We start from the raw sequence: 24,090 nt of genomic DNA, 5'->3' as shown, positions 1-24,090 counted from the left end.
GCCTTGAAGGGAGGGGAGCGCTCGTTAGCGTGAATGTGCCTGGATGGGCCGGACCAGCTTTAATGCTGTAACCCCCACTGCAGTTCCGGGAATAAGGCCAACAGTTTTTCATGGATAGTCACCAAGGGATTTCACATATTCACTGCACTTTTTAGCCTGCGAGGAAGCAGCTACATACATGATATCCATGAAATATCTCTGGTTAGCTGAGGCTAAAAAGTTATTTTAGCAATTTCCCAGATGAATGTTGCTTTGAGGTGCCAAATAGTGTTATAAATGTTACCAGACTGGGAAGCAGACCTGGGGACACTTTTGTTTTTATGACACCCACATTTATGTCTACAACACACTTATAGATAAAAATTCAACAGATAATAAAGTTAAGAAACATGTGCTTCCAGTAAGTTTTTTAAAACCTGCTAGCTGCATTTATATTACATGTGAGTAAAAAGAATGATTACCGAGAATAAAGCAGTTGAATATTTGTACAAACTATTTTATGAGGCATTCATAGTGTTTCTAATGTTAGTAAACCACTGTGTATTATATCAATTTAATTTAAATGATTTGATCATTCTTGTGGAATAAAGGTTCATTAAAAATGTTATAGAAATACTGTAGATAAATATTTGTAAAGCTGCTATTGCCATTGTGCCAGTATTAAAATGTATTCTACCTTGGATCACTTAATAATTTTTATGACATATTTTATATTGTACCTATTTGAGAATCCTGTAAATGCTATGGCTTCATTAAACTGTTGCTGATCATATGCTCCCATTGTTTATCCTGAGACTAAATGACAACCAGAGAACATAAACTACCAAGGTGTATCTGGTTATGTTTTTAGATAAAGAGCAATAATAAAAAACCTTTGATTTTTTTCTTTTTTAATGTTTTCACTAGAACTATAGCACATCCAGAAAGGTATATAATACAAATATATAAATTAATGAAGCATAAAGCAAACACCCATTTAATCATCAAGAAAGAGGCATTATAAATGTCTTTAGAAGCCCTGTCTCCCTCCCCTATTATAACCTTTCCTCTAAACTAATTATTGATATACTTGTTACAATACATAGTTCTTGCTTTTGCCCTCTAAGAATGCATCCCTAAATGCTATGGTTTATTTTGTTTGCTTCTGAACTCTACATTAATAAAACCATACATTATATATTCTTCTGTCTTCTTTCAATCAACATTTATTTTTTAAGATTCAACCATGTCATTGTTCAGTACTATTGGGTTGGTCAAAAAGTCTGTTTAGATTTTTCCATAAAATAAAAGACACATTTTTAACTTTCACCAGTAATTTTGTTGACTTGGATATTTGAGTATGTGAACTACCTCCTGCTATTGACTTCTATAGGGTAGAGGCCAGGGGTGCTGCTAAACTTCTTTCAATGCATAAGATAACCCCACAGCCAAGAATTCTTTGGCTCAAATGTCAACAGTACCAAGAAACTTTGCAAACCACTTTTGACATGTTCGATCAGTCACAGCCCCTTCTCCACACACTACACAATTTAAAAAATATTTCAGTTGCATTTTTTACCTATTTTGCAGTAATAAAGCATATGCGCTCAAAATGTTGTGTATTTTCTATCTTTAGTATTAAAATGACTGCACAAAAGTTCACTGATTTTGCAGGGCTGCCAACTTGTTAATACAAAATCAAAATCATCTAGCCTTGCTTAAGCTAGAGGTACTTGGCTGAATAAGGCTTTTATTTATTTTTCTTGTTAAAATTCAAAGTTATTTCAGCCTATAGGTTTTATGATATACTTTGCCAATATCTTGAGAAGGCTGGTCTAGAAAACCTATTTAGAATAGGTATTTAGTAAAGTACTGTCAGCACCTTGAAATCAAGCATTTGCTAATTAAAGAAAAATTAACTTGTAGTTGAAATAGAATAGTTCTTGCATTTAACTTGTGTGAGCCTGATGGGAATACTTATGTGGAATTTTGAATTTGGAACCTCTGATGGCTACAGGAACAAAAGCTCTGGTGTCCTGGGCTTGAAGAAGCCTGTCTTCCTTTGAATTATGTGAGGAAGGGATTCCATACTGATGCTAAATTTTCAGAAACCTGATTCTAGCATGAGAGCCATTGCTATATGAGGGCAATCCTGGAATCAGTTCCACTTTGAAACCAGTACTATGTGCTAGACACTGGGAATAAGATGCTGCTCCTTCTCTCTTGGATTTATGTGCCAGAGGTTGTGCCAGGCAGTAAACAAGGAGTGAAGTAAAATAGAATATAAAAGGGCTGTGAGGGAAGCAAACTGGGTGCTAGTTACAGTGTCTGAAGAAAATGACTTAATGTGCCGTCTTTCACACCGGAGTGTCTTCTCCACGTGTGCGCACAGGGCAGACCTCTGAAAGGGCCGTCCTTACTTTGCTAGATCAATGGCTGTGTTGAGCCAAGTGGGAGGGGCACCTTTCCCCAACCATTGTAAAGGGTTGTATACTGGGTTTCAGACCCTGTTTCCCAGAGTGAATTGCTCACTATCAAAGCCCATCTGCAGAAATTTTGGAGTCGTCCCTGACTCAGTGGTAGCCCCCACCTAACAGAGTGGCAAGTGAAGAATCAGACGTGGATTCTGAGAATATTTCCAGGAAGTGACAACATTTTAGAGCTATAAAGTGTGTCCCCTTCCCAGCCACCCACACTGGTGTTTATTCTGTAGGTCAGCTACTTTTCTGAGAGCAGTGTAGCCAAAGGGAGGACGAATGTCACTCAGATTTCAGCTTTAAGGGGGAGTTCAGGTTGCAGGAGCTTGACCAGCACTTGGGAATTTCCTGGGATGCCAGGCCCTGTGGCTTCCTTGGGAAGCTCTGCAGCAGGCACCTCTGCCCCCGCAACTTCCCACCCTCTTTACCGCCCGCATCCACCGCCCCTGGCTGCTGGCGTCCGTGGCCGCCAGGTGTGCAGCCCAGTTCTGCCTCACTGTGAGGGGGAAGGGGAGGCCCGTCAGGAGGGAGCTGTCCTCTCTGCAGGGAAAAGGACCCCTTGGTCCCCAGTGATTCTGGAGAAAAAGGCTCGCTCTCCTGTAGTACTCTCACCCCAGACTAATATAACTGCCTAAGTAAAGGTTGGAACCTGAGGCGGGGGAGGGGTGCTTTGTGCTAAGGGGCACGTGCATGATATGGCTGCCAACTGTGACACAGCTGCCAACTGTGACACCGCTGCCAATTGTGACATGGCTGCAAATTGTAGGCTCCTGCTCAGTGCGTGTGCCTGCACCTCATTTGTCTGGGTCTCATTGCGTTGCCCCAGACCCCCTGACCCCCACTCCAGATCGCTCACTGTGCCCTGGGTCCCCAGGTCACTCACTGTGCCCCAGCCCCTCCGGGTCACTCCTTGTGCCCCAGCTTTCCTGGGTTGCTCATTGTGTCTCCCGGACCTCTGCTGGCATGTCCGGGCTGCACCTCTGGGCCCCATTGATTTTTTGGCAGCTATTGTGGCTGCTGGCCGAACCATCGCCAACGGAGATCCGAGCTCAGGAGCCAGAAGCCCCTGAGACGAGAGACTCTCCTGAGGTGGAGCAAGAGAGCTCAGCTCTGCTCCAATGGCCTCTTTATCCAGGAGACAATGCAGAACCTTCCACAGGCCTGCAGAAGTCTCCAGGTCAGCCTCCCAAGCCAAATACATATTTTAGAGTGACAGGTCGGCCTTTGGACCTGGAGCTAACTGTTCAGCCAGAGGCTACTGTGGAGGCTGAACGTCCGACACCGAGCCCGCTGCAGCAGACCACCGCTCCTCCGAAACACCCTGAGGCGATGCTTCCAGGTCCAGAGACTGTTCAGCCCCAGCAGCCACCCTGGTCTGAGCAGTTTCTCAGGGCCCATCAAGCAGTGTCATCTGAGGTCGGTCCTCCAATGCCTGAACAGAAGGCCGTCATCAATATATGTGAGATCTGTTCCTGCCGAAATGAGACGCTGTCTTGTTCTGGTCTCGGTCCAACGCAGGCGCTCCACAGAGTGCCTGTGCCAGACTCCGACACGTACAAGGACATCTTCACCACCTTGTAAGAACTGCCTTTCTTCCTTTGTTCTCCGCAACCTGCCTGACCTGCCAGCCTTCTCCTCCTGGTCTCCCTGGGCCTTCCTCAGCTTCTCAAACCCACACTGACTACTTCCTGCTTTTATATTTTGTTTGTCATCTAGTCCTTATCTTCATTCCCCTTCTCACCATTGTTTCCCCCTCCGCATGTTTCCTTACTGGTTTTTCTTTAGCCCCATCGCTTCATTCCTTAACCCTCTACTCCCCTCCCACTTCTATGCCGTCCTCTTTACAGCTTCGTGGCCCTCTCCGAATCTCATTGGTGGTGATACAACAAATTGGTTAAGAGAAGAGACTCTAGAGCCAGAGTGCCCGAGTTTGAATGTAGTTATGCCATATATTAGTGTTTGGGTTCAATTTCATCATCTGTAAAGTCAAGATTATGATAGTTACCATCTCTTAGGATTGTTGTGAGATTTAGATGAGTTCACCTATGTCAGTGCCTATCATATATCCAGTTATACCCAGAACTCACATTTGCCACCTGGCTTCTAAATATATCACCCATTCTGTGTCCAGCCAGGGCTAAGTACTATGGGAGCCACAGAAGTATGACATTGTCTATGAAACATGACAATGACAGGTGGGAAGAAAGGGAATATGACTAAAAAGGGAGATGATATATAGTTAAGTACTAAAAAAGATACAGACCAGAGGTGGTATTATTCAGCAGAATCGGTAGTCACTGGCCTATGGAAGTCGGAAGACTGCATGGTTAAGCTATAACTTTAACTGGGACTTAAAGGTGCCTGTGGTTTGTTACATAGAGGAGAAATAATGCGTACAGTCTTGGCAACAGCATGGCTGCAGGAACGATCAGGACTTATTAGGCTAGTCTTGCTGTCAAGAATTGGTTTAGGAAGCGGTGAAAAATATGATTATGAAAAACTTTGGCTCTAGGAGTTTGGAAGTTGCACTGAGACTGGGAGAGCCCCTGAATGTTTTCAAGTGAGAGAGACAGGTGATTAAAATAAGAGGGTTATTTTAAATTCCATATGTAGAGTGATCTCAAGAGGAAAGCTTGATTCAGGGAGACCGGTAGAATACTTGAGCAAAATCTAGCAGTAAAGCGAGAAGAGTGGTTGTGATAGGAGGAGAAAGAACATCCTGGGAACAGTGTAAAGAAAAACTGACAGGCTGTAGTAACTGGCTGGAGTTGGGGAATGGGGTGTACAGGAAAGATAAAAATCAAATACGACCCTGTAAAGTTTCTGTCCTGGGTGATGAGGAGAACCACAGTGGTGTACGAGGTGGACAAAGAGCAGTTGGAGAGGAGAGCCAGACTGAAGGAGACAAGTTCAGACTGGGTAGTTTTTATTGGGGAGTCGAAAGCAACCAAAGGATTCTGGTTGGGTGGAAGTGTCCACTGTGCAGAGGGACAGACAGGGACCTGTTTGACTTTTCTCGCCTTCCTGGGAAACGCGCATATAAACTGGATAGGTAAGTTGTCACTGAGGGACAAGGACAAAGCTAAAGGTGAAGATTCAAAGTTACCCACGGAGTTAGTGATTGAGACTGAACCTCGGGAATTTCACAGATTCTTTTAAACGCTTGTAATTCATGGGAACAGCCTCCCTGTGTTGTTGGTGTTGGTGTTAAAGTCACAGAAACACACAGGATAAATGTGAAAATCCCACACAGCACTTCCCGCCACTCCTGTTACCACTTTGGCATGTGTCAGTTCTTGCAATCTCTCTCTCTTTTTCTTCTTTTCCTTTTCTTTTGCAGTTTCCCCCCTAAAGAGGTAATACTTTACTCCTTGCTCAGTGATTTGTGCTTTCCCTTGTCACATATGTCTGTCAGATCTTTCCATATCAGTCCTTCTCATTTCTAATTGCCCTTATCTTTCTAACACCTGGAAAGATTCCCACAGAGGGCACTGACCCAAAGTTTTGCTGTGGCCTGGCTGACGCAAGGTTTCTTTGTGTTAATTTGCTGATAATGATACATTTTTGGTATTTTTCTGTGGAATTATTATTTTTGTATTCGTTTGTACAAGGAGTCATTTTAGACACAGGTGGTTTTGGAGAAAATGCATTCAAAGTAATCAACTGGCAACACCTAGCCAAATAAGAAATTGAGGTTCTGAGGAGATGCCTCATGGTTTGTGCCAGGGGCCCCACATTATGTCTTTATTAATTTGTGCAGACTGGAAAAGCTGATAGCTGTGGAAATTAGAAAGCTGGTATTTTCTTCATTTGATTAATCCCCACAAGGTTGCCATGACTGTTTTAATTACTCTGTTTGTTCTTTTCCTGCCTATTTAAAGATACTAACTGTGTTTCTTTGCAGCGATTTAAAAGGCAACTCTATTTCTCACCTTGATAAGGACTCATGGAGGTTCTTCCATGTAACTGAGAAACTGTGAGTATATTCTCTCCAAAAATGTATACAAACAAACAAACAAACAAACAAACCTGACTGCATTGTAAGGTCCTTCTTGGTCCCCAATTTTGAGGTCATTAGCTCTGAGAAAAGGTATTCACCTCCATATCATAAATCAACCTCTATTGATTCCAAGTCTGTGTTTATTTAAAAAATTAAATTGGCAGGCTCTCTTTAAAATGAGTCAATTTAACCTTATTCTTCACTGTAACAAGTAATACATGTTTATATTCTCAGTATATAAAAATGAAATACAGGCATAGTGAAACCTTCGCTTCTGCCCTCATCCCCCACCCTTAAGGTGAGGCTGTTCTGAGCTGTTTACTGTGTGCCCTTGCAGATCTTTCCCCGGGCCTTTGCCTACATACTGATAGCACAATAGGCATGTTGTATGATTTTCATTTTTTTTTTTTCTTTTTACATAAACGGTAACAACTTGGTCCTTCCACCTCTTGCTATGTCTTAGATTTGTTTCCTTCCTGGTTAACCAATTCATTTAAACTCCTGCATAATATTCTACAGGATGGGTGTGTTACAGTTAAAAATCCCCCTATTGGTGGATGTTTAGATTATGTCTAGTTTTCCTGTTGCATGTATTGCTGCAACGAACATTCTTGTACATGCATCTTTGTGAACATGGACAGGCTTTCTGCAGAATAGACATTTAGGAATGGAGTTGTTGGGGCGAAGAGTATACTGATATAACATTTTGACTGCCCTCAAAGAAGTTGTGCCAACTTATGCTCCAGGCATAGTAGGCCACGACAACATTCATCTCCAGCACTGATAGTCTCCATTTTTTGGCTGATGTAATGAGTGAATAAAAGGGGTCCCATCTGAATTTGAATTTTTCTGGTTACTTGTAAATTTAACTGGAGAGTATCATGCTTTGTGAAATAAACCAGGTGGTGAAAGAAGAATACCATATTATCTCACTTCATACAGGAACCTAATGAGAAAACAAACCAATGAGCAAAGTAGAACCAGAGACATGGAAACAAGGAACAGGCTGACAGTGACCAGAGGAGAGGGGAGAGGGGGAAAAGGGGGGAAAGAAGGGGAAGGGTCTAGTGACGAAACTAGTGTAAATGACCCATGGATATGGACAACAGGGAGGGGGTTGTCTGTGGGAGAGGGCTGGGGGTGGGCAGGGCAGGGGAGAGCAATGAGGGGAAAAATGGGGACAATTGTAAGAGAACAACAATTTTAAGAAATCTTTAAATATTGAACATTTATATTTCTTCTCTGACTTTGCCCTGTCCTTTTTTGCCTATTTCTCTTTTATCTTTTTTAAATCAATTTGTAGAAAAGTCAGTTTGGGTACACAGGTAGTTTGGGAAAAAATATTTACATTCAAAGTAATTAACTGGCATTTTTTATGACAAGTTTGTGTGTCATATTATTAGGTCAACTCGAACAGATGTCATAAACAACCTCTGAGTTAATAATAAGAGACCAAATAGCCATAGTAATCTAAAAACAGGGTTTACGATCACCCTCTAAGATATCTTATTGGTAACGAAAAATGCTAGAACCAAGCAGGTGTTTTTCTTTTTTTTAACTTATGAATTTCTTTGAAATTATATATAGTTTATATTTTCCATGATAGAGTCTGAATTGGAAATTTTATTTCCCAAACTTGTAAGAAAAATGAAAGTCATTTAGCACAAGAAATAAATAAGATTAGTTTTCTTTAAGGAGTAGAGAGAACGGAGTAGTCTGAAAGATGGTGTAGGAGAAAAAACTTTGGATTGTGTAACTATATACCTATGGAATTTTGAGCCATGAGAAATATACATTGCACATTTTTTAAGTTAAAAATTAAACATTCGTTTTTTTAAATAACATGTGTTTGGGATCTGATAGACAATAGCATGAATCTGGGAAGTGTTGAAGATTTCTCAGTCAGCTTGAGATCTCTACCTTATGAGGGAGAGGTCTCTAACTTAGGGTCAATAGACCCCCCAGAGCAGGATTTCTTCGCCTTCTTGTTTTTTCCTTTAGTCTCTTTGGTGATTAGCAGAAGCCTCTGTTCTTGGGGACTATGTTTTTAAATGAAATAGAAAAACAATAAAAAATAAATTTAAAAAATATATAAGAAAATAAAGGAAAACTATTACTGAAAAAAGTTTTCAAATATTTTTTAAAGCTATCGATATAGTCATAGATCTGCTTCTCTTAACATACTAAGAAACGAGCTATAGTGGTAGATCTAATAACTGGTTATAGTTTCTAAGTAGTGATGTGAATGACATCTGCAACAAATGTGTGATTTGAAAATACGCATACAGTTTTAAGTGATTTAGGGAGGTACCATTTTTTCCAATGTTTTATATTTATGAAAAGGTTTACTATAAACATTGTTGGACATGGCAGCTTTTTTGCTTTTTCTTTTTGGACCATTTCTATGGAAATATGAAAGCGTTACCTAAGGGAGGTGAGAAAACAGTGAATCAGAGCATCACCCCTGACCATTCCCCCTGCATACACATTCTGACCATCACTGCTGTTCCTTATAATGTGGTGAATTTCAAGTTGAGGCCAAGGTCTTTGATGCCTTTTTAGGACTCCAAGACTTGTTTGTTGGAATTAAAGTCTTTGTGTTTTTATTTTCATGTTTTTTTTTTAAATGTAACTATATCTGTGTCATCTGAACTACCTTATAACTGAGAACAGTCCCTGATCTTAGTTGTTGAGTTTCTGGGCCATAATATTTTGCCATATGCTATGAGTAAAGAATTAAGCTTTGGGGTAGAATGATGCTACAAGATGCGGTTATAAAAATATGTAGCCAACAGACACTGAGGGAAAGCAGAATGTTTCAAACGCTGAACTTGATGGAAATAGCTTCACAAGGCGATACAGCATGTTCTCCAGTCTCCAAGGCTCCTGAAGAGGGCACCACCTAATGTCATGTGCAAGGAGCACGGAGTCTCCTGCAAGAGACACCCACATTGACGTTCGGCAGAGCTGCTTCCGTACTGGCTCTCTACCACTCCCTCTCTCCGTTCTTGGAGGCACTGGCCCTGTGCCTTTCTGCTCCTCACATGTAGGAAATGAGTGAAACTCCCCTCACTCCCACCCCTAACCCCAAGCATGTCCCTCGTCGTTACTGAGAGACTAGATAAAGCAAAGGCCTTCACATTCCTTGGGCAGATCAGGTGTCAGGCTTGTCTGTGGATCGTTCCCGTTCCCTTCCTCTTTCATTATGGAGAATTCTGGCCAGATCGCTCAGTTTTCTAATTTATTCAACTGTCATTTCTGCTGCGCATATACTGAGCATTGTTTTTATGAATGACAACACTCCATTTGTATAAGGCTGAGTTCATTCTTTTCAGTGGATGTGCTGGCTGCTTACAGCTCTCTGAGGATATTAATTGTGCTATCCTGAAATCCTCTTGTGCTTCCTCCGTTAACTCCGTTTCATTGGCTGTAAACTCTTATGTTTGTTTTCGTTTTCCGTCCAGGTTTCTCCATATATATTTCTGTATAGTAAATAATTGTAGTTATTTTGCCTTTTGATCCAGAAATAACCTTTTTATTTTTCAGAATCCTGAGTAACAACAAGTTAAAAGAAATTGATAAGGACTCATTTCGACGTCTTTTATTCCTCAAGTCTTTGTAAGTTAATTGTTTTTATTTATAATTTTTTAGTTATATTATCTATAAGATACATAGGGGTTCAAATTAGATAATCTTTACAATTTCTTCCAGCAATAAAATGCTACAATTCTGTAAGTGTGGATAGGGCTCCCAGCCTATCTTGAGCATTTATTATCTTCAATGCATTTTCAATTTTTTAATCATATAGACAAGATATAGGTAGGGAATTGTCTCCAGCTATAGAGGAAAAGTGGTAATAATGTCTTAGTACTTATACACACCCATATGAACCTTGTTATATAAGTGTTCATATATCATCTGCCTGTATTTACATTTAATTTAGGGCCCATGGATCAAATAGAGCCTAAGGTATGTTTCCATACAGTCCATAAGTTAAGAATACTTTTTACACTTTTAAAGGGCTGTAAACAAAAAAAAACAAAAAAAAAAGGAAAGAAAAGAAAGAAGCGAAGAAGAATATGCGAGACAGACTGTCTGTGGCCTGCAAGGCCTAAAATATTTACTGTCTGCCTTTACAGAAAAGGTTTTAAAATGTTAATTTAGTAAAATGAGAAGCATTCAGGTTAACGTCAAATTGTCTCCTAAAGGACAAGAAAATATAGAACACTTACATTAATTTGAATGCTATTAACCCAGAAATTTTCAATAATTTAATCTAAATTAGATTAACATTTACATATCAAATGTTTAACTAAGTAGATGAACTATGTAAACAGTATTGTTATGAACATGTTAAGTTACCAGGAGAGCAGATTTGGTGTTCAGGATTTCAATGTTTAAAATGATGGTTAAGTGGTATACTTAGAAATGTCTACACCAAATAAGCATATCAGAAATGCCCCTAACTTCATTAAAATAAAGATCTCTCCAGCCTCCTTGCCAAGGGAGAAACGCTTGCCTAGTGATTCCGTTTACTTAGAGATAAGGAGATGTCCTTTGCTATAAGAACTCAATTCTTATTTTTTGTCCATGGCATTCAGAGATGTGTATGTCATTAATTTTTTGAAGGTAATTAATGATGCTTTTTAGCAAATAGATGACTTTTGCAAATATAGAAGGCTTAAGGGAAGTGGGTAGAAAGAGCCTCATGAGGCACTAAAAACAGTCCTTTGAATTATGAAACTTTTCAAGCCTCAGGGCATAAGCACTTTTGAATTGGTCTTCTGGGGTATCTTGCCATCTGGGTTCCAAACCTTACAAACAGGAGGAAGACAAATGAGGTAACTAACCGCTCAATAGATTAGGTCATTCATCCCCTCTGCTGTGAAATACTTTGTAAGCTAATTATTCCATGCCGGCCTAAGTATTCCCATTCATTAAAAAAGGCCAACCAACAAACAAGCTAAGAAAGAGCATGCCAAGCACTGTCACTAGTATTGTAGGCGCAAATATGGGTAAGACATGGCTTCTGCCCTCTGGTAACTCATGATCTCACAGGGAAAATGAACGTGCAAGCTCCTACCACAATGCACTAGTACTAAACAGAAGACAGTGCTGCAGAGGCACATAGAGGGAGCCATAAAATAATAAAACCACATTTCCTTTACAACACTTATTTTTCTCCCTCTACTCCCCAGCTATTTGTTTATTTTGTAAATATTTGAGTTTACATATGTTCATGTGCCACTTTTAAACATGGTAGACAGTGCAGGTGAGCAAGACCTCATCCATCCTTTCAAGGAGTTTATGCTCAGAGGAAATAGGATGCAAGAATAACTGTATCAAAAAGAAGAAATGGAGATGGGCAATGAGAAATATGAATTGGTTTTGGAACACAGCAGAGGGAAAAGACACTTCAAGTTGGATCAGCAAAGATGTTACTAGAGCAATGCTGTTTGAAGACGACCTTGAAGGGCCCTTAGGGATCATCACACAGACATCTCAGATGGAATAATCTTGCAAAAGGAGCATGGGGAAAGGCAAAATACAGGAAAAATACCTTGAGTACCTGTAGAGTACAAGTAAAAATACCTTGAGTGCCTGTGGAGTACAGCTAGGAAGAACAGAATATTAGAGCCAGATCTTCTAGGGCTTTGAAGGCCAAGCCAAGGATAACATGCCAGGCTACCATGTTATCACACCTGTGCTGTAGGGCAAACTTTTGCCTGCAACAGAATCACTTGAAGAGCCTGTTAAAGCTCAAGCTCCACCCCCACAGTTACTGATTCAGTCGGTTCAGAGTAGGGCTTGGATTTTGCATCTTCAATAAGTTCCCAAGTGATGCTGGCCGGTACTGGAGAACCACTTCCAGAGTGTTAATCCGGTGACTGTGTGCAGGATGGATTAGAAAGGGAGAGACTAGAAATGGAAACACCAGTGAGAAGACAGTTATACTCATCTAGGTGAACACTGAGGGACTAAGCTGGAATCAATGGAAATAAGAGTAACTATAGACCAGAATGGGTGTTTTCAAATAAAAATCCAGTACCATTTTGGTTTTTTGTTTTCCCACCACCGTACAACTGAAGCAATTAAATTCATGGGTTATTAAAGCAATGTAAAATAAAAAATGAATTTCTGCTAAAACAATAGGAAGTATCATTCTGAATTAGTTCAAAGTTCTGAATTTTAAAAAGTAGCAACTTTCTTTTCAGTTATGTGAAAAGAGATCTTTTATTTCTTCTGGTATTGAATTGGCCTAGAAAAACAGAACTAAGCCAGGAAGGTGTGTAAGTGTGAGGCTATTTCTTTTTCATACTAGAAATTTGTAATTAAATATAAAGATAAAAGCTTTCAGCTCATAATTTAAATTTGATGAGGCCACGAAATGTCATCTAATCAATTCTTCTCTCAGAAAAGATTATCTTCAAAATTTATCAAGATCTATAGTTGTATATTTTCTTTATAAAGATCATGAGGGTGAGATTGTTCAGGGAGGTGAGGGCAGGTTTACGAGCTCTGGAAGGTTCAAATCCCAATTCCTAAGGTTTAGAGTTTAGACTAAAGCTACGTATTCAATATTATCATTCCAACCTCTACCAATTATTTCTACTATTTAGGTATCTAATAGCTAATTCAGGGAATATTTCTCCTTTCCTTTTTTCTAGAGATTTATCTGGCAATAATATAAAATCTATTGGTAAGAAATCTTTTCAAGAGGTGCCTTTCCTGGAAACTCTGTAAGTTATAACTATAACTTCATTATGTCTAGAATTTTTATAAAACTTAATTGTAAATCTCTTTGTTATTTCTTTTGAAGTAAGATTAAAATTGTATTAGTAGAAAGCTACTAAAGTTATGTAGCAAGTCGTTTTTGTCTCTAGCCCAGACTAGTGTGAGAATTATCTCACAGATCGGAATGACGCATTCTACAGCAGTGATTCTCAGCCAAGGTGGTTTTGCACCCAGGTGACACTTGGCAATATCCAAAGACATTCTTAGTTGCCACGATTGTAGATATGCTACTGGCATGTAGTGGGCAGAGGCCGGAGTTGTTCAACATCCTACAGCGCACAGGACAGCCCCTGTAACAAAGAATTATCTAGCCCAAAATGTTAAGTTATGTAACCCTGTGCTAGAGAAATAAAGACCACTTAATGCAAGTTTTTTTCAAGTACTTACTGTTTTGTATCTAATGCACTGCATGTGTACGCATGAAAGCCTAGCTCATATGAGATATCTCCCACAGTGAGATTTATTTAATGCATAGAGGGAGTATTGAGGTTGTTTTATCATATATAAATTAGAATCACTGCCAAAAGATCTGAATTGTTTTTATTTTTTTGTTTTTGCTTGTGTCTTCTTTTGAAGAAATCTTGGTGGCAATTCAATCAGAGAACTGAGCCCCGGGACATTTCAAACCTGGCATGGAATGAGATTTTTACAGACCTTGTAAGTGAAATAGAAGATAAATACATGTAAAAAGCTATGGGTAAACACATCATCCAGTGATTGGTGAGCTGGGTGTAAGCCCAGTTTGAACTCTGGGAAGTATGGCTTAAGAGCCATTCATTCTTCTCAAATGAAGAAACTAAGGTACAAAGAGGCCAAGGACTTGTCGGACTCATACACAGGCTCCGCTTTCCCCAGCACTGACCTTCGGCGGGGGCGATAAAAGGCAGCAAGCAAGTATCATTCAAAGTAGCATCGTCCTGGCTATCCCAGCGGTGCTGCTGCTCTGACTTGTGAATGGTCCTTGAAATTCCACTTCTGAATTGAACTTAGATTCCTGCTCATGTGCAAAGTTTCTGACTGCGTAAATGTATGGAACATAGGACTGAAAGAGTTTAAGCTTAGCTCAGAGTTCTCCTCAACCATGGGTCTCTTAAACGATAAAGCAGGAAGTCTTCCTAAAAACCTGCCACAGGGCACATCTCTCCTCAATAACCCAGAATGTTATCTTTTTGAGAAAGTATGTAACTCTGAAGCGAATTGTCTGTGGCAATGGGAACCTTTGAGGTATGGGAAAATATGCTATTTATGTTAAGGTGTGCTGTGAAAAAATAGTCATAAAGAAAATACATCGCTGTAGCCTAATTCCAATTTCTTTCCTGACCACTCGTCAGTGGGAAGTGTGGGTTTTATCCCCTCGCAGCTCAAAAATTCTGTGATTTCTCAGTGATACGAGCAAAGCAGAATGCATATGTTCAGGGGCCTGAACAGGATTTTGAACTTATGGTGAAGATTGTCCCCTCCACCTGCCTTTGAAAAGACTGTCTTACCGTCTTATGGTTCAGAAATCCAATTTCCCACCGTTTCGGGTTAGATGCAGGTGTTCAGGGTGTGTCTGGCGCTGGACTGACAGTTCCTGCAGGTGTCCCATCTGTAGCAGCCTTCCTTTTCCCTGTTTAGTTTGCTGATCCCTAACTTGGGGAAAGAAGACTGAGGGTCAGTTTTCCTTTGGCGCGCGCATCAGAGCAGCAGGCTTCTGGGGTCCTCCCACCCAGAGGTCTCGGTAGTATGAGTACAATGTCATAAAGTCACCAGCTTTGCCAAGCATTGTGTAACACGGAGAGTTTCTTATAAGAACCTGAGTTTCACTATAGTTAGGAAGGCAGCACAGGAAGAAAAAAGGTTTCCCGGGCGCCATGCCCACTGTGTATCAGCACTGTCCTAAGTGCTGGGGGTATAAGGAAGAATTGGGCAGGGACTTTATCCCCAAGAAACTTTGATACTGGAAGGAGGAAGACGGATGTTGTTGGGAAGAACATAGGAGACCCACGCCAGCATCTCTGCAGCAGGGTAACGGGAGAGGAGGGAGACTAAGTGGGAAGTGGGGGGTGGGTTAGAAGAGATTCGTCATCCAGGAGGCACCAGCCTGCAGTTCTTCAGTTTCTGGGTTCATCTTAAACGACAAGAAAAGGTGTTAGAAATAAAAATACTCCTGTGATTTGCATAGAGCTGTACTGCTAGAACTAATTCACAGTTATTTTCAAAAGCTTGTTGCAATGCCATCAGTGTGTTCTGGAGGCTGGGCTCCTTTGTTTGGGGCCAAATCTTTGTTAGGGACAAGGCTAATTTGCTTCAGGAAACATCTGCCACAATAAGGTGTAAACTAAATTGCATCTTTTTCCAAAGGCAACTTGCACAGGGAAGATGCCACCCCTCAAGTTGAGTCATTTGATCGTCTATACAATGTATTACTGGTGTTTTTATACGTTGAAACGATACTTTTCTCTGCATTAAACAAGTTTGTGACAAGTTTGAGGTAGACTTATCTTGAACTGAATGAAACTTAAGCTTCAGAGCTCTTCACTTGCATGGGTGCCTTTCAAAGTTTTAGGAGGCGCACTAACAATTTTCATATTTCTAGTTTGGCATGTTTGTATTTGGATTTCCCAGAACAAATGATGCTCAAGCTCCACAAAATCTTGATTCACCCCTGGGGTTCAGGTAATTATAATTCAGTAAGTTTCTTGAATGAAGTCTTTTTTATTTTTAAGTATATTTTATTGATTATGTTGTTACCGTAGTCCCAATTTTTTTCCCTTTTGCTCCCCTCTGCCCGGTACCTCGCTTGCCCCAGTAATCCCACCCCCTTAGTTCATGTCCATGGATCTTGCATATAAGATCTTTGGTTTCACCATTTCCTATATTATTCTAAACTTCGCCCTGTCTATTTTGTACCAACCAATTATACTTCTTAATCCCTGCACCATTTCCCCATTTCTACTACTTCCCCATCCCAGCTGATAACCCTCCAAATTATCCCCGTACCTATGATTCTGTTCCTATTCTGGTTTGCTTAGTTGAATTTTGTTTTTATTGTTTAGATTCAGTTGTTGATAGTTGTGAGTTTGTTGTCATTTTAATGTTCATAGTTTTGATCTTCTTTTTCTTAAATAAGTCCCTTTAACATTTCATATCATAATGGCTTGGTGATGATGAACTCCTTTAGCTTTATCTTTTCTGGGGAGCACTTTATCTGCCCTTCCATTCTAAGTGATAGCTTCGCTGGATAGAGGAATCTAGGTTGTAGGTCCTTACCTTTCATCACATTGAATACTTCTTGCCAGTCCCTTCCTGCCTGCCAAGTTTCTTTTGAGAAATCAACAGATAGTCTTTAGGCACCCCTTTGTAGATAATTACTTTTCTCTTGCTGCTCTTTAGTTTCTCTCTTTATCTTTCACCTTTGGCATTTTGATTATGATGTGTCTCGGTGTGGTCCTCTTTGGGTCTAGCTTGTTTGGGACTGTTTGTGCTTCCTGGACTTGTATGTCTATTTCCTTTGCCAAACTTGGGAAGTTTTCCTTCATTATATTTTCACATAAGCTTTCAATTTCTTGCTCTTGCTCTTCTGGCACCCCTATGGTTCAGATGTTGGCACGTTTAAAATTTTCCCAGAGGTTCCTCAGCCTCTCCTCATTTTTTTCAATTCTTGTTTCCTCATTCTGTACTGGTTGACTGATGTTTCTTCCCTGTGTTCCAAATCATTGATTTGAACCCTGATTTCCTTCCCTTCCGTATTGGTTTTGTGTGGATTTTCCTTCATTTCACTTAGCATAGCCTTCACTTCTTCCCTTATGCGTTTGCCGTACACAAGAATGTCTGTCAAGCCTGTGAGCATCTTTATTACCAGCGTTTTGAACTCTGCATCTGCTAGGTTGGCTATCTCCTCATCTCGTGGGTTGGCTATCTCCTCATCGCTTATTTCTTCCACTGGAGCCTTGATCTGTTCCCCCTTTTGAGCCATACTTCTCTGTCTCCTCATCTTGACAGGCTCCTGTGTTTGTTTGCCTCTGTGTCTTAGATAGAGCTGTTGCTCCTGTTTGTTGCAAGGGGTGGAGCCTGAGGTATTCATCAGTACAGGGAGACCCGTTTCACCACGTTGTGATGCTGTATGTGGGGGAGGGGACAGAGAGGGAACAATGCCGCTTGCTCAGCACCTGCCCCTTTTCCAGGCACTTCTCCCACTTCTGTATGGGACTGGCGCCTCTCTAGCTGTTGCCCTGCCTATTGTGCCCTCAGTGAGTGGGCCTGCAGTCATTCTAGGACAGTGGGGGCCCTTTAAACAAGCAGGCTCTGCTGAGAGACCAGCAGTTTCTTCCTCCACTCCAACCCCCACCGGTTTGCACAGTCAGAAGCAATGAGGTTTGATTTTCCCTGGTGCCGGGACCCTGAGCTGTGCAGTCTGGCCGGGAGCGCTCCCCAGGTGTCCCTCCCTGCTTTTTGAAATGTGTGACTGCGCTTTCTGCCGGCCTGCTGCTGCCACTGCTGTTGCTGCTGCTGCTGCCACCACCACACTGCGTCCTCTCCGCCCCAGCTCCACCCCTCCTACCTGTCTGGATGAGTATTTCTTCTTTATATCTTTGTTTGTTGGACTTCCATGCAGCTTGATTTTCTGCAACATCTGGTTGTCTCTAGTTTTGAGGTAGTTGTAGTCCTTCTTAGTTGTGGAGAGAGATGCAGGGTGTCTGTCTAGGACTCCATCTTGGCCGGAAGTCATTGAATGAAGTCATAATATTACTGTTAAACACTCAATGCACTGAGCCACACCAACCATGGCTGATGGCTTGTTTTAAAAAATTCTTTTAGCCCTGGCTGGTGTGGCTCAGTGCACTGAGCGCCGGCTTGTGAACCAAAGTGTTGCCGGTTCGAATCCCTGTCAGGGCACAAACTTGGGTTGCAGGCCAAGTCCCCAGTAAGGGGCACACAAGAGGCAACCACACAGTGATGTTTCTCTCCCCCTCATTCTCCCTCCCTTCCCTTCTCTTTAAAAGTAAAATAAAATACTTTTTAAAATGCTTTTATCTCACTTCAGTGATTCTAACGATACGAGCTCCATGATTTTAGAAAACAAAGGACTCTATAATGCAGAAAGGCTGTACCTGATCCAGGTAGAGCGCATTCACATTCTGGCTTGTCCGTGGTACATCCATATTGTGCCAAGATCATAGGCACTGAGAGGATCTGAGAGGAAAATCCAAGCCTTATCCCTGTTGAATTATTGACCCCACTCTTGAGAATATCAGTGAGGTAAGTCAGGCCACACGCTGAAGGCAAATTGAGCATTGATCACAGAGACACCCTAATGCTCCCCTTGTCTACTAACCTTGATTGGGTTCCTTTAGATAGCTGTGGGCAACTAAAGGATGCCCTTTTTGGTATGGACTGGAATCTTGGCAGCTTATTCTTGGGTTCTGAAAGGCATAAACAAGACACTAAAAATAGCAGTGAGGAATCTGTCCTTTAGGATCATCCAGGGGGGGGTCGTTTTATTTGTAATAGTACAAAGGTTTTGAGATTGTCAAACCCAGCAGCTTACGATGATACTTCTCTTTTTCCAACTGCATCTTAGTCTTCTCATTTATAAGAAGGTATTTTCTTTCTCTCAAAAGCATAGTAATTCATCCTCTGCCCCATGTTTCTTTAACACTTACATTTATTAGGTGCTTATTATGTTTCAGGCAGTATACTTGGTACTTTTAATTATGATACAAGTAAGATATCGTGACTAAAGTTCTTAGAATAGTGCTTTCCACACAGTAAATGCTCATCACGTGTTACCTCAGGCTGTATCTCATTTTCCCAACAACTCTTGTGATGCAGGTATCATTATTCCCATTGGAACTCAGAGATGTTAAACAACTTACCTAGGCTTACACTGTTAATAAGTGGTAGAGCCACTTATGAGCTTTGCAAGGAATTTGCTATTCCTTCTGGCCATTATGAATAATTCTACTATGACAGTCCCATACCTAGGAATGTGTTTCTGTGGACATGTTTTTAATTCTCTTGGGTGCATACCTGGGAGTGAATTGCTGAGTCATATAGCAATTATACGTTTACCTTTTTTGAGGAAGTGCCAAACTGTTGTACACAGTGTCTTCACCATTTTGTATTCCCACCAACAGTGTGTGAGGATTTCAACTTCTCCACATCCTTGCCAGCGTTTGTTACTGTCTGTCTGTCTGGTTATAGCCATCTGAGTGAATGTAAGGTAGTATCTCACGGTATTTTTGATTTGTATTTGCCTGCTGACTTCAGACATTAAGCATCTTTTCATGTGCTTATTGGCCATTTGTATATCGTTTTTGGAGAAATGTCTCTTTAAATCTTTTGTCCATCTTAAAATTTGGTTATTATCTTTTTAATGAGTTGTAAGAGATCTTTACATATTCTGGATATTCTAAATATGAGCCTTTATCAAAGATACGAGTTGCAAATATTTTCTCCCATTCTTTGAGTGGTGTTTTCAGTTTTTTTAATATGTTTTATTGATTTTACTGTTACAGTTCTCCCAATTACTTTTCCTCTGCTTCCCTCCACCCTGTGAACCCCTCCCTCCAGTTGTACCCCCCACTTAGTCCATGCCCATTAGTTGTGAATATAGTTCTTCTCAACATCTTCCTGTCTACTCCACTCCCTCCTACTATGCGTCTTAATTCCTGCATCATCTCCCTCCCTTTCCCCCTTCCCCCCTTCCCCCTTTCCGCTGACCTCCCCCCATAATGTTCCCCATACCTATCATTCTTTTCCCGCTCTCATTGCCTACTTAGTTTGCCTTTGTTTTGATTCCCTAGCTTCTGTTGTTGGTTGTTGTGATACAATTTTCATTTTAATGTTCATAGTTTTGATCCTCCTTCTCCTAAACAAGTCCCTTTAGCATCTCATATAACAGTGGTTTGGATCTCATGAACTCCTTCAGTTTTACTTTGTCCTGGAAGCACTTTCTCTGCCCTTTCATTCTGAATGAGAGCTTCACTGAATAGAGTAATCTTGGTTGTAGGATTTTGCTTTTCATTTCTTTGAATATTTCTTGCCAGTCCCTTCTCGCCCTCAGAGTTCCTTTTGAGAAATCAGCTGATAGTCTAATTGGGACCCCTTTGTACATAATTCTCTTCTTCTCTCTTGCTGCTTTTAAGACTCTCTCTTTATCTTTAATTTTTGACATTTTGATTATAATGTGTCTTGGTGTGGTTCTTCCAGAGTCCAGTTTTTTTGGAACTCTCTGTGCTTCCTGGACCTGTAAGTCTGTTTCCTTCCCCAAGTTAGGGAAGTTCTGCTTCATTATTTTTTCACATAATTTTTCAATTTCTAGTTCTTCTTCACCTTCTGGCAATCCTATAATTCAGATGTTTGCTCTCTTATAGCTGTCCCAGAGGTTTCTGAGCTCCTCCTCATTTTCCTCACTTTTTGTTTCCTCTTTCTGCATTTGTAGACTGTTTGTTCTGATTTGTTGATTTGATCCCTGGTTTTCCTTCCCTCGCCACTTGTTTCATATGTGTCTTCATTCATTTCAGCAGGACTAGCCTTCATTGCTTCCCCATCTTGATTAAGTCCCGCTGTTATTTCTGTAAGCTGTCTTATAACTATAGCTCTGAACTGAGCCTCAGAAATGTGATCTATCAGTTCGTCCGTTAATTCATGTATTTGCTTTCTAGTCAGCTGCATGATTGAGATCTCTATCATTAACCCTGCCATCTTGGCAGGTTTTTGCTCCCTGGGCGGGGCTGTCACACCTTCTATGCTATAGGGGGTGGAGCCCCGTGCATTTGTCACTACCAGGCAACCTTTCTCACCACACTGTGGTGCTTTGCATGGGGGCAGGGGTGCAAGATGGATTCCTGCCGTTCTCTCTCCACTGAGAGACCGGGAGCCTCCTCCTCCGTCCCCACGCCCTCTGGGCCTCACAGTCCGAGGCAATGGGGTCTGCCTTCCCTGGCGTTGGAATCATGAGCTGACGGGTTTGGTCTGCAGCCAGGGGTGCTCCCAGGTGCTTCTTGCCTCCCCTTAAATAGGGGGTGTCTGTGCTTACTGCAGTCCCTCCGCCCATTGCTGTAGCTGCTGCCACTAGCACGGCTTGACCTCTCCGCCCAGGCTTCGCCTCTCCTACCTCTTCAGTCGAGCACCATTTGTTTATAACTTCATACCTTGGACTTCCATGTAGCTTTATTTTCTGGAACTTCTGGTTATTTCTGGTTTTGTGGTAGTTATAGTCCTTCTTAGTTGTGGAGGGAGATGGAGCATATCAGTCTAGGCCTCCATCTTGGCGGGAAGTCTGTGTTTTCATTTTCTTGATAGTGTCCTTTGAGGCACAAAATTTTTTTCATTTTTATAAAGTCTAATTTATCTATTTTTCCTTTGGTTGTGCTTTTAGTATCATATCTAAGAAACTGTTGGTCTAATCAAGGTCATAGACATTTATCCCTTGTTTTCTCCTAAGGATGTTACAACTTTAGCTCTTACATTAAGGTATTTGATTTATTTTGAGTTAATTTGTACATATGGTGTGTGAAGTGTAGGCAGAGTCCAACTTCATTATTTTGCATGGGGATACACAGTTGTCCCAGCACCATTTGAAAAGACGGTTCTTTCCACATTGAATAGCTTTGGCACCCTTGTGGGAACTCAATAGACAACACATGTGAGGGTTCATTTCCGGACTGTCATTCCTGTTCCATTGATTGCTATGTCTAGCCTTATGCCAGTCCCACACTGTGATTGCTGTGGCTCTGAATTAGGTTTTGAAACCAGGCTGTGTGTGTCCTTCCACATTGTTCCTCTTTATCAAGATCGTTTTAGCTATTCTTGGTCCCTTGAGTTGTCATATGATTTTAAAAATCGCTTGTCAATTTCTGGAAAGAAGTCAGTTGAAATTTTAATAGAGATTGCATTGAAACCATAAATTGATTTGGGGAGGAGGGTCATTTTAACAGTATCATCTTCCAATGCCAAACACATCATGTCTTTCCATTTGTTTACATCTTTTAAAAGTTTCTCTACACAATGTTTTGTAGTTTTTAGTATGTGAGTCATACACTTCTTTGGGTATTTCATTCTTTTTGATGCTGTTATAGCTGGAGTTTCTTTCTTTATTTCATTTTTGGATTATTCATTCCTAGTGTATAGAAATACAGCTAATTTTTGCATATTGGTCTTGTATCCTGCAACCTTGTTGAACTCATTTATTAGCTCTAATAGTTCTTTCCTAGATTCTCAGGAATGTGTCCCATTGTCTTTCAATTTCCTGAGCATATTTTGAAGCCCTTCAGAGTTTTTATGGATATCTCATTTCTCAGCTTTGATTTTTAAGCTTTTTTGTTAGGCTCTCTCTCTTTTTTTTTTTTTTTTAAATTTGCACCAACTGTTATCTGTTGCCTCAGCGGCTGCCCTCTTAAAACATTTACCTGCAATTGTTTTCACAAAATTGCCCCTGAGGAGAGAGCCTTTTGGTGCTACCCAGCTCTCAGTCACGTCAAAGACAAACCTTTTAAGTGAGTCTTCAGGGAACTACCAGACAGTTCTTTGGGAATGAGATTGTATTCCATTCTGTTCCCGGTGGTACTGGGCATGTGGGCTGTTTTTCAATGTTACCCATGGGATGGAGAGCAAAGCTCTAAGAAGAATTAAAGCAACACAGATCATTGATCTTACAGAAACCAATCACTTTTCTTGAATAAGTGTTCCCTGGATTCCTGCAAGCGTGCTGGTTAAATTTTCAGTTTAAAAACAATTGAGTGTTTTTTTTTCCAGTTGTATTTTTTGTTCCTTTTGTAGAAATGAATTTTCAGGTGTCCTTACTTCATAATTTTTACTAATTTGCCTACAACATGGTTTTAAACTTGACTATATGTTAGTTAAATATTTAATCGTGGGGGATGATTAGGAAACAGAAATAAAAACAGAAAATGTAATTTATCATTGAGGGTCTCCCAGATGGGTACATGAAATTTGAAAATCTATTTCTTTATTTAGTGGTCTCACAAGTAAGGTTAAATTACAAGTTATTTTAAACACCTTTTCTTCATAGAAGTTAAACAGGCTTTGGAGTCAGAACTGCGTTCAATGCCACCTCTGCTTCTTACTAGCTTGATGACCTAGGACAAGCAATACAACCTCTCTGTGCCTTAGTTTTCTCATTTGTAAAATGGGGTAATAATAATATTTATCAGTAAGATTATTGTGAGGGTTACACTAACGATTCTTGAGAAGAGTTAACCTAAAAACAGACTTTCTTTTCTTTCTTATTTTTGTCTGTTTTGCTTGTTTTAAAGAGTCAAGAATAAAATTTATTTCAGCATTTGAAATACAAAATTTTGTCAAAAAACACATTTGTTTATTTTATTGAGATGTAGTTAAAATGTTATTTATTTATTAAACAAGCATTTATTAAATACCTAGAAAATTTTAGGCACTAACAGTCCAAGAAATTGACAAGTAAACAGGTGATTACATGAAATGTAAGGAAGCTTGTGATATAAGAATACACATGGGAGTATGTGATGAGAGTGTGGTTTTCACCAGTTCCTCTTAAGATTTATCCCTTCTTTGGCTCTAAAACCAAGGAGTTGGTCCTATTTTTATTTTTAACTGGGTGGTTTAAACTGGAATTTAAAAAACTTTCTGTAGATGAAGAAAAGCAACTTGAATTATGGAGGATGCCACAATAAGTATTTTCTGTAGAGCAAGAGTTTCCTGTCAGCATAGTCACCTCTAGGGTTTTCCATCTGAAAGTTCTTTGGCATACTTTTTTCTTTGCTATCCGCTTATTTCTTCTTCTTCTTCTTCTTCTTCTTCTTCTTCTTCTTCTTCTTCTTTCTTCTTCTTCTTCTTCTTCTTCTTCCACGTTCT

At 40.5% G+C, this 24,090-nt stretch overlaps 1 protein-coding gene across 1 annotated transcript in view; it reads left to right on the top strand.

Moving 5' to 3' along the window:
• Positions 1-3,884: 3,884 nt before the first annotated feature.
• LOC149998161 (leucine-rich repeat-containing protein 37B-like) overlaps positions 3,885-24,090 on the top strand; it is a 30,066-nt gene continuing 9,860 nt past the window's right edge. The window contains exon 1 of the mRNA XM_090257556.1: positions 3,885-4,033. Coding sequence (XP_090113682.1) covers positions 3,885-4,033 — 149 coding nt within the window. The remainder of the gene's footprint in view (positions 4,034-24,090) is intronic.

This window comes from Furipterus horrens, unplaced genomic scaffold (genome assembly GCF_987537825.1).
Source record: "Furipterus horrens unplaced genomic scaffold, mFurHor1.1.pri manual_scaffold_11, whole genome shotgun sequence".
Lineage (NCBI taxonomy): Eukaryota > Metazoa > Chordata > Mammalia > Chiroptera > Furipteridae > Furipterus > Furipterus horrens.
Note: the sequence above shows the minus strand (reverse complement) of the source record. Positions and strands in the feature narration are given on the sequence as shown.